The sequence below is a fragment of the Notolabrus celidotus genome, chromosome 18, assembly GCF_009762535.1.
Source record: "Notolabrus celidotus isolate fNotCel1 chromosome 18, fNotCel1.pri, whole genome shotgun sequence".
Lineage (NCBI taxonomy): Eukaryota > Metazoa > Chordata > Actinopteri > Labriformes > Labridae > Notolabrus > Notolabrus celidotus.
The window spans coordinates 24,656,407-24,673,392 of record NC_048289.1 but is presented as its reverse complement, the minus strand read 5'-3'; the positions used below and the strand labels follow the sequence as shown (position 1 = coordinate 24,673,392).

General features: G+C 39.9%; 1 protein-coding gene across 1 annotated transcript in view; it reads right to left on the bottom strand.

Moving 5' to 3' along the window:
• LOC117830433 (glutamate receptor ionotropic, NMDA 2C-like) overlaps nt 1-16,986 on the bottom strand; it is an 87,221-nt gene that overhangs the window by 30,063 nt on the left and 40,172 nt on the right. The window contains exons 5-9 of the mRNA XM_034708546.1: nt 16,910-16,975; nt 15,204-15,392; nt 13,312-13,652; nt 12,746-12,860; nt 2,709-2,920 (exon numbers count right to left, since the gene is read on the bottom strand). Coding sequence (XP_034564437.1) covers nt 2,709-2,920; nt 12,746-12,860; nt 13,312-13,652; nt 15,204-15,392; nt 16,910-16,975 — 923 coding nt within the window. The remainder of the gene's footprint in view (nt 1-2,708; nt 2,921-12,745; nt 12,861-13,311; nt 13,653-15,203; nt 15,393-16,909; nt 16,976-16,986) is intronic.

Below are 16,986 nucleotides of genomic sequence, written 5' to 3'. Positions count from 1 at the left end.
CAGCAGTAGCATGTTGGTCTGAGTACTTTGGGCTTAAAATAAAAATAATAAGACCCTTTGATGGCTTTAAATCTATCATAAAATACAGCTAAGTTCAGCTGCAGGTGGTAGAATACTTTTTTCCATACAAATCTGGTGACAAAATAAGGATATATCTATTTCTGTTAGGTTTGGCTTTACATTTGGAATGGTTTTACTCTTGAATAAGCTCCTCGCTGCAGGTGACCGACACAGCAGCAGGAATACATGGTCACATGATCAGTAAGGAGGCAGACAGGAAATCCTCCAGACAGAATTTAGTTAGAAAAATAAGAAACTCAGAATGCAGAGAGGAGCAACTGCAGGTGAAGTCTGAAGAGAAGGAGTCTTTCGCCCAAAGCAACAAAGTAGAAAAAAAAATACATCATACAAAGAAAATGTGAGCCTAAAGGCCTTTGAATAGATACTAAAGTCAGTGTTGGGATGTGTGGTGGGTTTGGCAGGTGAGCTGTCAGACGTTTTGTGATGTTTCGTCTGACAGCACAGACACTCTTCATAGTTAAACGGGTGCAGAAGTAGCAGAGATGTTTTTATTTTTTTCTGTTATGATGTGATTCTTGCATCTTTTGACATGTTGAACAACATGTGTGTCCTCTTCTCACAATGAGCCTATTATTTAACACATCATTGGATCCATGTGGTGCTCTGGTTTGACCCTCACAGTGTTGCTCTGTTGAAGTCTGCTGCTACATCTACGGTGTGTGTCTCTCTGTTGTTTTTTAATTCAATTTTCAACTACCTTTAAGGTCCTTTTATAAGAGACACTGTGGAATAAGTGAGGATGTGAGGTTTGAGCTGAGGTTGTTTTGTTACCTTCTGTTTTCAGATGAAGAATGAACCGTTGAGCTTGAGTCTTCTTCTTTGATCAGGAAAAAGAAAAAGGTGGCAGATATTGGACAGCTTTGTTGAGGAAAAAGTTGTCGTTCTGCTGCTTCTGTTCAGACAACCGTTTCAGAGCTTTGGTTTCTTAAGTTGTTTAGAAAACTGCTTTATAAGTCATTCTATCTAAGTGGAGTAAAGTGACATTTTGGTACGGGTACTAAAACTTGCTTTGGGAAAGTGTGAAATGATATTCAGTCCTGCACACAGACGTCTGCCCCCTCCCTCTCTCTTCCTCTGCCCTAGTTTGGAACTGAGTAGTCACTGCAACCCTCCACACTTCATTAAACACAGCGTAATTGTGTGTGCTCAGTGTCTAAGCACTTTAAAAACACACCTCCGGTGTCAAACACAGATCGCAGCACGGCACAAAACAGCCATTAAAGAGCTATTAACTCCGTCTACCTACAAATGGTGCACACCAGGAATACACAACATCTTCATTAAGTCCCAACAACCACAGACAACAGAAAATATGTCATGAATATAACCGCAGACGGCTGTTGTGTCAAACACTTTGTTAATTCTACAAAGCAGAGCTGTGATGAAGCACATCAGGTATTTGACTACTATCAGACTGCCCTGGAATCACAGTTAGGCTGATGAATAAGTAAACACAAACATGATTTATGAATGTATTCATGTTTTTACGAAGTAGGAGTTACGACATCTTGCTTAAGAAATAAGCAAATTGTCTTATTAGACTATAAGCCACATTCACCTGACAGCTCCAGAAAATACAAGCCAAAAATAAGACCTGAATCGCTTGTAATAAGTAGAAAAAGTCTGCCAATAGGATAAGAAAAAATCAACTTGTCAAGTTTCATGAAATAAGAACTGAAATGAGAGTTTTTGTCTTCGTTCAAAAAACATTTCTCGGAACTTTTCTTACCCAAATGGCAGATTTTTAAAATTCACTTTGAGGGATCCAGGTCTTATTGTTGGGTTCTAACATCTTAAAATGAGACGCTTCTGGACTTATCAGATGAATGTGTCTTCTACTAAGCATAATAAGACTTTCTTTTCTTTTTTTACCAGAATTAAGACAAAAACACTGGGAGTTGAAATTATGACAAAGTAATCTTAGACAAAGAGGTCTTTCTTTTCTTTGTGCTCTTAGTACTCTAAATAATTCCTAGGTTGCAAAAACAACAATTCCATGGTCCAACTGGTTTGTTACGGTGGTTTGAAGATAAGATTAAACAGAAGAAAAGTGTTTGAGTGTTTCGATTTCCATCTCAAAGAGCGAACAGGCTCAAAGTGAGCGAGGCTACAGTTACCGCTAAGCACCAGCAGTAAGGCTAGTGAGCCAGTTCTGTACTTACATTTGTGTTTTAAATGAAGAGACACCAGTATTTTTGTTTAAATGTTTAAAAGAAGGTTAGAAAAGTAGGTTCGAAAATTTTGAAATGTTCAAGAGCAGAAGATGGCCACAAATTTAGCTCAACAAGCCATGAGTTGAAGCTGTTCGCTAAATTTGGCTCATTAAAGATGCCACAATGCAAAACAGCAAATCATTTAAACAGCAGAAATGTAAGATAGGGAGTGTGTTTAACGGAACACTGTTTAACATCATAGTTACAACCATAAAGGCAACAGTGGTAACTAAATCTGCAAACTGTACATGGCGTTTTTTTGGTTAGTCGTCCTCCTGGAAGGGACTGTTGTTGTTAGCATGACTTCACAGTGATTAATTAAGATCCCTAAACTTCGAAATAGTCAGCGCTAAAACCGTATTAGCATCTGTATTTTGTTTTATCACTACATGTGCAGATTCGTCAAGCTCCTACCTCTCCGTTTGGTTGGACTGGCGCCTGCAGGGCACGGTGTTTCGGACACATGTGCCGGTGCCTGGGTCCACGTTCTCCACCATGACGAAGGGATGCTCCTCCAGCGTGGCCACGGTCAGGTGACGGTCATCTGACACCTGCTCTAGGAAGCTTCCGTATCGAGGCCAGACGGGGTAACGAACCTGAATGATCCCTCGAGCGAAGGTGCCCACCTGGAGAGGGATGGATAGCTCTTTGTTAGCAAGTTCCTGTGCATAGTGGTTTTAAAGGGAACTGTGTTAGTTATATCTCATACTATTAATGGGGGCGGCTGTGTCTCAGTAGAGTCGGTCGTCTATCAATCGGAAGTGTTACGGTTCGATTCCAGCTCCGGCAGTCACATGCCGAAGTGTCCTTGAGCAAGACACTGAACCCCAAATTGCTCCCGCTGTTGTTCAGCGGTGTGTGAATGTGTTTGAATGGGATTATCTTATACTAATGGCTATGATACTACTATATAGCAGCCTCTGCCATCAGTGAGTGAATGGGTGTGAATGAGTGAATATGACCAGTAGTGTAAAAGCTCTCTGAGTGGTCACAATGACTAGAAAAGCACTATATAAGTACAAGTCCATTTACCATTTAATGCAGTTTTTGAGTGTTTTAATGTATGCTAATTAGAAATTTATCACAGCTCTACTTCTGTGGCAAATATTCTTTTGATGTTACTATTTCACTTTCAAAACTTCATTTATTTAATTAACTTGGATTTTTTTCAACAAACTATGATGTACTATTACAGATTTAGAAATTAGGGATGTGCATGTCTACTCAACTGGACAATTACTAGTTGGTCTAATGACTTATTCATATTTGTATTATTGTAGGCCCAAAATGCTAGTCTTATGTTGTGTTTAAGCTGTAGTGTAGTCACCCACCACTAGCCAGGGCAGCTGTAAAGCCATGATGCTCTACTACCCGGATGTAAACAAGCACAGATGACTGATGGCATCCTGTAGCGCAGCACATTGGCAGTATTTTTATCTAGAAATGGAGATAAAGTTGTAGGTTGTGTCTGGGTAAACTGGCATATAAACACCCAACCGGAGCAATGAGTAACCAGCACAGACATGTGGACGTTAAACTGCAAGGAAGACGGAAGGCTGGTGGTCTCCACACTCTGCAAAACTAACAGCTTCTATGATCCTGTGTTGAGCCTTGTTGAATAAGCTGCAACTTTAGAGTAGTCAGTTAGAAGGAGTCTAGACGTCTGTTTAAACGACAAAGACGTTAGTCACTTCCAAACATCCCAATTTAGAAGCAGTGTAGCTTAAATTAGCTCCACATTCAGCGACACAAAGATGAGTAAACTGTACAAATTGAAGCAGCATTTTCTCGTATACTTAGGAGAATTCACACGCAAGACTTTTCTTATTTCCTTTTTTGATCCCTTGCTTTTTTTTTTTCTTCTTTTGCTTCCGTTAAACATCTGAATCCTTCCTCCGCCACGGCATCTGTGTTTGATTCTCCGCTGTGACATTCTCTGCTTGCCAACCCCGCTTTCTTCACCTGTCTTGTTTTCTCCTACTTCATAAGACGAGGTACTTTGAAAAAAAAAAACTTTATGAAGGAAAAATTAGCATGTGCTGACCTGGATGAAGAGGATTACGAGATCAAAGAGGAGCAGAGTTGATTTATGCATACGGAGGAGACTTAGAAGTCTGGGAGTAAGACAAAAAATAAAAAAAGACAGGAACTAAACAAAGAGCGGAGCTGACTGCATCACTTTAATTATACATCCAAGCATGTGTAGCCTTTAATCTGTGTTCATTTTGTAGACTGGTTATTCAATTATTAATTTTCTTTTTCATCTAAATAGACAAATTGAAATGTCACTGCTCGTTAACAGGAACGGCTCATGTTATTTGTATCTATTTTCTGTGTTTGTGTGCATTTCAAACGTGCTGCTACCTCACAAAGTCTCACGAACTGATCAGACCTGTTTTATAAAAAGTAGTATATTAAGTTTTCATCACATTGAAGAAAGCCAGAACTGCTGTGTGTCACCTTACACAATGAGTAATTCCATCAATGTCACCACTACGCTCAGAGTAAACTCTCTATGCCAGAGCCAGCACCGTTTGTCACATCATCTGAACCTAATGAGCCGTACTGAGCTCAGCCAGTGACACTCGCTCCCTCACAGCTTTATAAGACCTCTCTTTCATATCAACTCAAACACACTGGAGCTCTTACTTCGTCGCACGTGGATAATTCAGAATCTGAAGGTACAGTAATGATGAATGTGGGAAGATGATGTGTGTGTGTGACTGTCGGTTGTGAATAATCATCCATTTCAATTTATCTGTAGGAGATTCTAACAAGTCTTGTCCTCTAACAGAGCATGTTAACAATCGCTCATCATCTTCATCTACCTCTTATTCTCACATTCAAGACGTAGTTAAGAGTGAAATTGTAATAGATTACTGGACAATGGTGGAAATACAGTGTGAAGGTCTTTGAATTTCCCCGATTCATCTTAATCATTTAGCGCGACACTTTCCTGTGACGTCAGGCAAAACGGGGAAAATGTTAAATTGACCGCCGCACACTGAAATGACTTAGGGCCAAATTCCACCAGATCTGTGTCCTGTCTGTCTCTGATCCTTCACTGCACTGGAGTTGATAGGTTTCTATTCTAGTTGATGTTTTAACTTCCACTGGATCCGCTCCGTTATGTTCTGGCTGCGTCTCTGATCCGGCAGGTCGGAGCCCTCCGGGTCAGATACACAAGACTTCTATTTTAGCTGGCTGACGGAGCATGACACATAAATCTCAACAGAGCAGATGGAGCAGGACAGGAAGTCAGGCGCCAAAACAAAATGAAAACATCCGATTCATTTTCAGAATAAAACACTCTGTGTTATCACCAGATCGTACTTCACTTAACTACAACAACAAACCGTCATGACGAGCGGAGCCAGGCCTGGAGTCAATAGGTCTGGGGTTTTTAGAGGATGATAAAGACAACATGGATGAGGAGAGGATAATCATTGATTCAGTGATTAAAACTCAACCCGTGGGTGTTGACGGACGAGAAAGCACGGAGCTGGACCGCAGTGGATCGGAGACAGACTGGACACGGATCTGGTGGAAGTCTGATGTTAGTCTGACTTTGTTGTGAGCTAACATGCCTGTCGGTCCCTCAGGTTGACTCCTCATAATCAAATGGGCATTCACAGCTGTGATATATACCTTTGGTCACATGACCAATTAACATTTTCACAGTTTAATATCACGACATGTATAGTATGTCAAAACAGCATGACAGGTCCATTACTACAAAACGATCTCAAATACAAGGAGTTAGGGCGCTGGTGGCCTATAGCGCCCCACAAACAGAGGCTATAGTCCTCGCTGCATCCATCTACTGCGTTTCTTCCCCCACTCTCTACTCCCCATGTTTCCAGTCTCTCTTCTGCTGTCCTATCTAATAAAGGCATAAAAGCTCCAAAATATAACTTAAAAACAATACAATAAGCAGAGTTACAAAATCACAACACTGAATACACTGATATAAACTCCCCTGTTATTGAACACCATAAACAAATAGGTGTCCCTCTGTTATTTAAGTGACTTTTTCATCTTTCTGTCTTGTATTTGAAAATGTTTTGGAGTTATAGGAATTCCTGCAACCGACCGACACCTGGGTACATGAGTCGTCCATGCATGGAGAGCCATACTTAGGTAAAGGGGCAATTATCAAAAGCAGCAGAGACAAATATGAAAATTGAAAAGCAGAGATGTGTGTCAGTCATTCGGTAGACTGACAAGGAATTGAAATCCTGTGATTCACTCTCAAATATTTGAGAACAAAGTGATCAAATAATGTAAAGAGGGAGCATTAGTATTGACACTCCTGGTTGTACCTCGTTTTGTTTTTACTTTGGTATGAAATGCTTTGTCACTCAACTTTTGTTCTGCTCTATGATGTCGTAACTTGAACCTATTCGTTTAAAGATGGCCAACTCTTGATACCAATATCTGTCTCTCCAGCCCTGAAATGCTCCTCTATGTTCACAGGCGAGTCTTTAATTTAGTCTGTCTGCAATTTGGTGCAGGGCAGTCAGCATGCAGACACGCTAATAGAGTCTGTCTTTTTTTTTTTTTTATGCTGCTGCAGCAAGCTTCTGCTGGAAATGAGGTTAATCAGAGTTGTGAGTGAGCACTTAAACAGTAAAGTAACAGAAAGCCAAACAAGCAGACACTTGATCATTTGTGCTTTGAGGCTTTGGCCACACAGTTTGGATGAAACCGTCCTGTCAATTATGCAGTGGGTTTGAACTGGAGGGCTGTAGAGCTGAACGGAAGTGTCAAGATATCTGATTTTCAGATTGAAGATATATACAGGTGGATGACACATCTTCAACTTTTGCTGTACAAAAGTGAAGCCAATTACTCTCCTGTGATGGAAGCTGACATGTGAGGAAGGGATCAGCTGTGGTATCGTATCTCGTCCCTTCCATGTAACCAAAAACACATTTACCTTAGCGGTGAATCTGCAAAGATCCCTCAGGTCAGAACAGTCCAAGACGCAACAGATCCTTATGTCAGTTTGAGGCAGACACTCACAGTTGGAGGACAGGTATCAGGACTCTTGTGTCTGTGTTCTTTATGTTTCCTTACACTGTCTTCCTCTAATCTGCTGATCTGATGCAGACGGCACCATTAGGGTCTACTATCAACACATCTGTCAGTCATGGTACTATAACCTTCTGTTGTTAGCATCAAATAAGTCATTACAACTAAACTTAGACAAGACTCAATATGACATCAAATAACTATAATAATAGAAATCAGATTTAGTGGAAAAATATTTGATGTTGATTTGTGTTTTAAAGTTCGAAACATGTTCCATCTGTTAACATGGAGGAGGTGGACACCCAAATATAATACTGACTCTTTAAAACTTTTTCTCTTTTTACTAAGATCCCCATCCGCGATCAATTAACTAGACGACCTCTCATCACTCTCTGCTCCTGCAGCGCCAGACACAAGCTCTGCAGGTGATCACAGAGAGAGAGAGAGAGAGAGAGAGAGAGAGAGAGAGAGAGAGAGAGAGAGAGAGAGGAAGGTCCTTCAGAATGTCCCCCCTGTTAAAGCCTTGATTAAAGTGTGATGTCCCAGGTTACATTTGAGCCTTCTCATGCTGCTGTTTTAAAAGTTATGTGCAGCCATTAACGCACAGATCACCTGTTGCAATAACAAGAATAGGGAGTGAAACATTCACAACCCAAGTTGTGTTATTGGGGAGTATTTCTAAAATGTGCTACTGATGAATATTGCTCAATCAGTACCTTCTTTTAAATAACTCCTTAAAACCTACTTTTAGAGAAAGGCCTTTTAGAGTAAATCTGTTGATTGCCTGTTTTTAATTTAATTTTTATTTGTAATTTCACTTTGTTTATTGTGAATCTTGTTTTACTGTATTATTGTTTTACTTACTTTTAATTTCCAGCACAACCTGCCTGTATTATATCTTGCACTTTTAACAGCTCAGGCACACCTAATGTTTTTCTATGCTTTTTAATGTGGTGTAAAGCAAATTTTGAAAGGTCCTATATAAAAATGTACTATTATTATTGCATGCAAGGAAAGACAAACAGTAGGAGGCGGGGCCAGGCTGCTGTGTGCATGAAGAGAGGAAAGCTGTTGCTGCTGTGTCAGTCTGTGTTGGGGATAACTTTTAAAAAATGAGTTGAGCAAATCAAAGTGGTTTGTAAACACAAACTAAATTAAGTTGGAGAACATTGCAAAATTAATATATAAGCTAATCTAATAACAGAATTACTTGATAGATAACTTAATGTAGTACAGAAAGGGTGATGTATACCAATAATTTGGTAGCCACAGGTAGAGCTTCATTCTGTGTGAAGCACTGGACTTTATAACAGAGCTGTTTAGACAGGCATTTGGTCAATTATGGTTGATCATCTATACAACTTTAATTGCACTATGGTATTGATGCCTGCTATCGGGAATCTGTGTCAATGCTGTCATCAGTGCTCTAGGGACCATCTTTTTTTTTACAATTTTTATCTTTTTAATTGTTTTTCAAACTGTCTGTCTTGTCTGTTTAAAGCAATTTGTGACATTCTCTGTCTGTGAAAAGTGCTATATAAATAAATGGTTATGTAATTATTATTATTATTATGACCTGCAATTTTTGGCTTCACTTTCAGGCAACTGTTATGTTGTTCATCTTTTAATTCAGTCTATCCTTCTGTACAAGAGCACATTGCCCATCATATTCATTATACTGGTCATTTCTATTATAAGCAGCTCTTAGTATTTTTATTCTCTGTGTTCACTTACAGGTTTAAGAGTAAAGTTTAGTTAAACAAGGATTAGAGAGCCCAACAGTTTGGTAAAGAGAGTGAACTTTCCCTGCTAAACTGTCACCCAGCAGCCTCCTTCAGACAGTGAGGAGGAACAACATCATGTTAAACTGTCAGAGTGTCATGACTGAGGACATGCAATTAAAAGGAGCAGATACACCACTACCTGACACTATAAGGGTTCAGAAACATGACAAGGAAGAGAATCCAGGAGGAGAGAAGAAAAATGATGAGAAACCAGGGTGTACTGGAGGGAAAGAAGCCACACTTGCTCTATGTCTTCCTATAAGTGGTGTATCATTGCTGTGAGTGTGTGTAAACAACCGTGATACATCTGAAAGTCATGAATACACAATGTAAGGATTAGGTGCATGTGTGGTTAGCTACTGGCTGCACGAGTGCGCCTGTAAGATCAACACACACATCCAAACCGAGCCCCACTCCAGCACTATTACATGTCGACATTCATACACACATACATACGTACACAGCAGCCGGGAGGTGACATTGATAAAGTGGGTTGGTCTTTGCAGGGTAGAAATAAATGAGTTCAACTGTAGCTGTGAGATTACATTCAGGTCTCTCTGTTTAGGCGCACTTTTTCAATACAGCCTCAGGCTTTGAGATGTGTGTGTGTGTGTGTGTGTGTGTGTGTGTGTGTGTGTGTGTGTGTGTGTGTGTGTGTGTGTGTGTGTGTTGAGTGTGTGTGTAACAGGGACTGAAAATACTCGAGAAAATTGCAAGGCACCCTAGCGATGAAATGGGAGTAAGAGTAAGCTATAGCAAGATGAAACAAACATAGATGCATAATATAATATGAACTACCTTTTTAGTCTCGCTTTTAACTGAGTTTTAGTCTCATAACAGTTTTGTTTATTTATTTATTTATTTATTTATTTATTCATTTATTTATTTATTTATTTATTTGTTTATTTATTAATTAATTCATTTATTTACTTATTTATTTATTCATTTATTTATTCATTATCTAGTTCAAAATTTTAGTCACTTTTTATTTTATTTTATGTTATTACTTATTTTAAGTATATCATCTTATTTACTTTTAATGGTTTAATATTTTAGTGTTTTATTATCTTAGAAATGTATTTTATTTTGGTGAGTTTAACTTCCTGTGTTGAGTTTTAACATCTTGTTTTACCTCCAGTGTTTCCTCATTAAAATATCCTGACAGTGTATCCTAAGTTCGTTCAGCAACTTCTTCTTTATCCTTCATTTATTTATTTTATTTTATTGTTATTGTTATTATTGTTGCATATATTGTGTTCTTAACCTTAGGGTTGTGGGGTGGGTTTCGGGTCAAGGCTGGGGTTGGGATTAGGATGGGGGGATCTTTTTATTTTCACTTTTATATATCTCTAATTTATTTATTTATTTATTCCATTTTAAGTTGTTTTTATGTACAGCACTTTGTGTTTTAATGTCATTGTATTAAAAGCGCTTTACAAATAAAGTTTGATTGATTGATTGATTGATTATTGAATTGAAATCATCTCTTCACCTGAAGCTCTAAATCATTTTAAAGAATGCTACAGTTTACTTTATGGTCACACACATGTTGAAAGCTCCAATGCAACAGGCACAAACATGTTGCATCCAGAGTGGAGGTCTGAGCCAAATATATTTGTGTAAGGTAAAAGACACAAGGGCATGCACACCTTTGAAACAACAGGAAGTTAGTTACTCTAGTTTGTCCCGCTGATTTTGGCCGTTCACCAACACAGACTGCGCAGCTGGGGCTGCAGCAGATGATGTGACACACAGCTAAGGGAGGACATTAAGGTACTTCAACGGTAATAGCACATGATTGTAGTAGCATTTATCAAACTAACATAACTGGGTCAAGTCTAAACACGAAGACGTGATACAAATATTTTTAGATTCTGTGTGACTTACACTCCAGGTAATGTTTGAGCTGAGAGAAATATTCAAGGGTACTCCTTGAAACTCAAGATATGACGTGCTTATAAGACAAAGGATGTTCTGAAGTGACTCATATCCTGTTGAATTAAATGTATTCCTACTAACAGACTAGTCTAAGGGTAAGAAAATACTCAGCACTGAGCACAAAGTATGTAACACAGCTAAACACGGGATCACTTAAAGTGGCTTAAGTTAGCAGAGCTAGCTCCACCCACCTTCAGTCCTCCTTGCAGGTTAAAGGGATATTTCAGTGTTTTTAAAGTGAGGTTGTATGAGTTTTAATTCACTAGTAATTCTACAAGCCATGATAGATGTCGCTCAGCTCGGCCCCTGTAATTAGCAACTCCAGGAAGCTACAGCACGCAAGCTAGGCTACAGATTTCTGCAGATGGGGCCACTTCTGCCTCGTAATTTAGCTAATTTTGAAAGATTCTGACCCGAGCACTCATCTCAGTTTAGGTGTACGCTCTACTTGGATTTTTTCTAAACTTTTCTTTGCCACCAGAAAGCCTGTATGTTTTTGCACTATTTGCAGACACAACACAGACGTGCTCATACAGCCCCAATTCAAAAACACTGAAATATCCCTTTAGTGTTCCTGCGTTGGTTACACAGTGCTCCTGTCTACTGCTTATATGCCAGTTTAAGCAGACACAGCCTGCATACAACTTTATCTCCACTTCCTAGACCTAGATGCACTATGAGATGCAGTCAGTCATCTGTGCTTCTTTTCATCCAGGTAGTAGAGCGTTAGAGCAATTTGGCAGACACTATTAACCGGAAATACCAGCCTGCTAGTGGTGGGTTGCTGCTCAACGGCTTAGACACAACATATGACTGACATTTTGGGCCTACAATAATACAATATTTTGTACCAGGCTGTAAACATGTTCAATGCTACCATTAAATAGGCATTTTAATACAGGCTCTAATAGGAGTTCCTTGGATTTTGGAGCCAGCCTCTAGTGGACACTCAGGGAACTGAATGTTTTTGTCACTTCAGTACTGGTTTCATCTTTCAACATCAAAGGCTCCCCACTGATTTGTATTTGTTGGAATATTCATGGGTATTTTGCAAATTGGACTTGCCAATAGCCAATCAAGACGCTCCAAAGCAGCAACCTCTAGAGCTGCAAAATTAAGTTGATGTGGAAGAACCAAAAACTGCAGTTCCTAAAGTGGCCATTTGAGATCAGCTCCAAAAGTGATGTCATCTGAGTTAATGTTAAAATATATTACAGCCTGTACAAAATGTAAAAATGCATTGATATTACTTTGCGATCAACAGCACCTAACTGGGCATAGACTGTGTGCCTGTATTGCTTTGATAACCTAGCACTTTCAAGGTCCAAAGAGAAAAAATATCAGTTTTGCAGAGCGCATGATGATAGGTGTTTCTGCTCTTTGATTTATGCAGATGTGAGAGGCTATATTTTTAGATCCCTGATATTTTAAAATTGCAGATGTTTCTAAATTCGAAGCAAATGCAGCCGAGAGCCTCAGCAACCTGTGTCCATATTTGATTTGATGCATCTGATCTTTGTGAGATTTATTCTGCCATGGTCGGCTGTTTCAGCTCATGCCAGTCCACTGTAGAGTTATAACTACTCTGTACTCTGTGCCATGCAGTGTGCCAGCCTATTAGAGATCAGATCTGTCATTGTTCCTGTGCCATCAGAGTCTGCATGTTTTCCAAATTTAGTTTCAGGTGCTCATTACCTTGTCCCAGAGTCTCTCCCGGTCCAAAGCGACTATGACCATGGCCGGGTTGGAGAGGAAGCCTTGGTTGTTGAATGACAGATCCCTCCTTTCCCATGTTACATTCATCATGTGCCTGAAACCCACAGGAACATAAAGTCATTCCCAAGAATGCAACCAAGGACTTTGAATCTACATCACAAGAGAATTTGCATATTCATTTACACAGATAAACACACACAATGATCACCTCCTAATTAAGCCTAAAGCTCCCTTGGGGGCCAACGTGTGAGACAAGGAGTAGCTCATTAGGGGATGATACAGGCGGCTGATTGGTGGAGAGCACAGTGTTCCTGCTGAGTGATTTTCTGGCTGTTACGATGTACATCCATGACAGATACGGATATGCATAATTAATCCAAGCTAATTTGTTCTTCAGATCACGTGTGCTGATGATTCTAAAACCTTCTTATTATCCGCAGCTGAAGTCACATTTAAAGTGCTCCTCAGTCCGTGCATCAGAGATGATCACTCCAATAGGAGCTCTCTGGAACACTTTATGTGTAAGCTGGCAAAGTGCACCTCACCTGAACAGAGTGATGTTCTCTGAGTGTTTCGACGGTTTGTTGCAGTCTCCATGTCCCTCAGGAATATATCCATACTGCTTCTTGAAGCTCTCCGCTCCTTTCGCTACGATGGCGACTCCTTCCCTCACCCTCTGCCGCAAGCTCTTCCTCCACTGGTCTGTAATGACGCCAATAACACCGACAGGGAAGCTGGCAGGTGGAGGGCTGTCAGGGTTGCCCACGGCCGGGCTCGGGAGGATCCAGATGTAGCCAGGCCCCAACAGACCCACCTCACCTGCCTGCCGAAACAAGTACTGCGCCTCCTCGTAGGAGCAGTACGCCAAAAGGACCTGAGAGTCAACCTGCAGACACAGAGGAAGTCTGTCAGTGGTGACTAACAGAGGAGACACAAAAATCACAACATTAACATGATGAGGAGCAGAGGGTTATCAGGAAACTGAAGCACCAGTTGTTACTGAGATCAAACTCAAGGAGAGCTACAAAGTTTTGCTAACGCTACATTGAGGCTTCACTAAATCTTACTCAAATGAATGAATCACTGAAAAACTAGTCCTTACCTATATCTAAGTTATTAAAAAGTAACAATAAGTCACTGTTATGTAGCTAATCTTTCCGGACAAACTGATGCAGCTAAAGTCGGGTACACACTACAGGATAATCGGGCAGATTTTTGTCCCGATCTCCCCCTTACGATCATAGCCAGCAAAGGTCAGATTGTCTGATGTTTGCAAACGACATTTTTGTGTGATTTTCCTGTGGTGTGGGGCGTGTTAAGAGTGATTTTGTCCGGTCAGGGCTGCTCGGAAGGCCTCAGAAGGAGAGATCATAAATAATGAACATGTTTACTATTTGCGACTAGAAATCCTGTAGTGTGTGAGATGATCCGAGAGGAGCTGAGCATGCACAGTGTGTAATGTCACGTGCACTGGAGCAAAAGCCAATCAAGACGTGAGCTGACTCAGCTGACTGACTGAAGAGGAAGTAAAAACAAACAAAAACATGGCACCAGTGAAAACAAAAGTCTCTTGGACCTCCGAAATGGAATACCAACTGGTTGATTTGTGGCAACAGCATGAATGTTTATATAACGTTTCGTCCAAAACCTACCACAACAGGACAGACAAAGAGAAGAGTTCCGTCCGCCATGTTTGTTTACACCAAAGTCACGTTTTACTATGCGAGATTTGGAATATTGAGCGTGAAGAACCTGATACTCTGCTGAAGAATCAGTTAGTCCTCTTCACACACTAAAAGATCAGAAGAGAGAGATCTTGTGCGATCTGTCTTTTGTTATCATCAAGTGTGTGCTCTCTAAATGTGTGAAGGTTTAAAGAATCCTGTAATGTGTGCCAGCCTTAAGGTTAGCTTATGCACATGCTAACGAGTGAGATAAAAAAACAGTAAAGAAGGTGGATTTTATCTTGAAATGTCTGTAATTAAACTTGATCAAAATTAATTTATATTTTGTATTAAGTAAAGTGGAAATATTTGAAATGACATTGTACAAAAAGTATGCTAAGAATGAGCTATAAAATAACTTGATATGCTGGCATAAGCTATCTCAGAAGGCTAACTAAGCTAAAACACGTTAAACCATGTAGACACTACTCAGACCCTCCTGTTTGTTATCTTAGCAGTTAAAGCTAGTGACGTTACATCTTCAGTTCTTCATCTATTTTTACTGAAAAGCACAACTGATGTTTCCTGGTAATCCATTTACACTCATCACAACATTAAAACTTTGACTTTCAAAACGTTTTTCATGTAGGAACACAACTTAATAATGTGCTAGTGTGAAATTACCTATGAGTCAAGAACGTAATGACTGTACCAGTTGATGGGTTTGACAAAACTGGTGTAACCATGTCCGCGATTCTTCTATCTTATCGTACCTGCTGCAGGATTCGCCTGGTCCTTGCGTCATTTGCATCAACAGACATTTCCAGAGACATGACGTCCTGGAAATTCCACAGGAAATAAGAGGTATCTGTGTAGGATTCGACGATATCCACAAAGGTGTCGTAGCCCGGTAGCAAGCTGGTGATCACCGCAAACTCGCCCCAGTCGTACTCCTCCATGAGCTAGAAGAGGGATAAAGAAGCCAGATTATAGGCACAGGAGGTAATGATGCTACAAAATCTGGCAAAATTAAAGAGTTCTGGTGATGAAAGGACCAATAGTCTCTCATTTGAATCTTGAACATCCAGCTTGAGCAACCACTTAGCTGTCAGCTTAGCTTAGCATAGCTTAGCTTAGTTTATCTTAATTTTTCTTAGCCCAAACTTGTGTACAGAGCAGGTACAGGAAGTAACCAGTATCTGTAGTATAGCACATGACACTAAAGGGCAAACTGCTGATATCTAGGCTATAAATTCATTCTACTTTGCTTCTTGGCAGGATTTCCCATGACACTCTAGTCTAGACAGTTTCTCTCAACAATACCTTGCATAATATGACTTTTACTTAAAATAGGTTGTTTTTTTAAGTTAATTTATACAATAAGAAATGCAACTTTCACAGTGGATGTTCCTGTCAATGTTGAAATAGATAAAGAAGCAAAGCTGAAGTGCTAGAGGTTGAGAATCAGTTAAGGCAGGCAAGAAGTCAAGCTCGGCCCACAGTATATCAGCGGCTCTTAACGCCAGCCTAACACCTCAGACTAACACCTCACCTCACCACATCCACCCATCCAATTGGCAAAAAGCACAATGCCTATCGTATTTAAACTGCTTTAGCCCGCCTGCTCTTGCTGCTTCGCCTGCCTTTGCAACCCACCACCACCCCAGCACCTCCTTTTGTGCTGTCTCATTATTCCAGTGTCGTATTGTCACTGATGCCTGCTCTGTTCAGACCCTGTTGGTCTTTTTTGCTGCTGCTGCTGCTCGGCCTGCCTTGGCTTTTCATGTATGCACAGGAAAGAGAGGGGAGGTGTGCTCTCCCCGCCTCAGGCTTTGGTGTTCCACGTAAGCACATGGAAGGGCAGGGAGCTCACAGAACAGAGCCATGCAGTGAAATACAACTTACTTTATGCAAATAATTAATTATTTCGATGAGAGTGGTCGTGACTGATCCAAGATTGTCCCATTGACTCTCAAAACATTATATACTTCAATTACTATTATCACATTGAAACTGGTTCCATAACAAAAACCAACCTGGTGCAATTTTATATATCTGTAATATTTGCTATATTTTATTTTGGTCTATTTTTACCTGTATCATTATTATTATTATTATTATTATTATTATTATTATTATTATTATTATTATTATTATTATATATTTAACTATGTAAGTACAATTGTTGTATTCTCCTGTACCGTGTTGTAAGCTGCTGGAACTAAATCATTTCCTTTAATGGGGGATCAATAAAGTATATGTAATCTAATCTAATCTAATCTAATCTAATCTAATCTAATCTAATCTAATCTAATCAACTGAATGTCCTAATGTTACTTGGCCTGCACTTCAGATTATGTATCCCACTGATGACTGGGATGTCCCTACATGATGCTCATCTCCCAGAGACATCCCAGTTGTCACATTTGACTCTCCAGACAAGTTTTGTCACTGTAACATATTAAAGACATTTCTTTACCTTGAACATGCAAATAACTTGCTGCTCCAGAGACGCTCCCATCTGCAGGAAGGAGGATCCTTCAGCCTGAAAAGAGA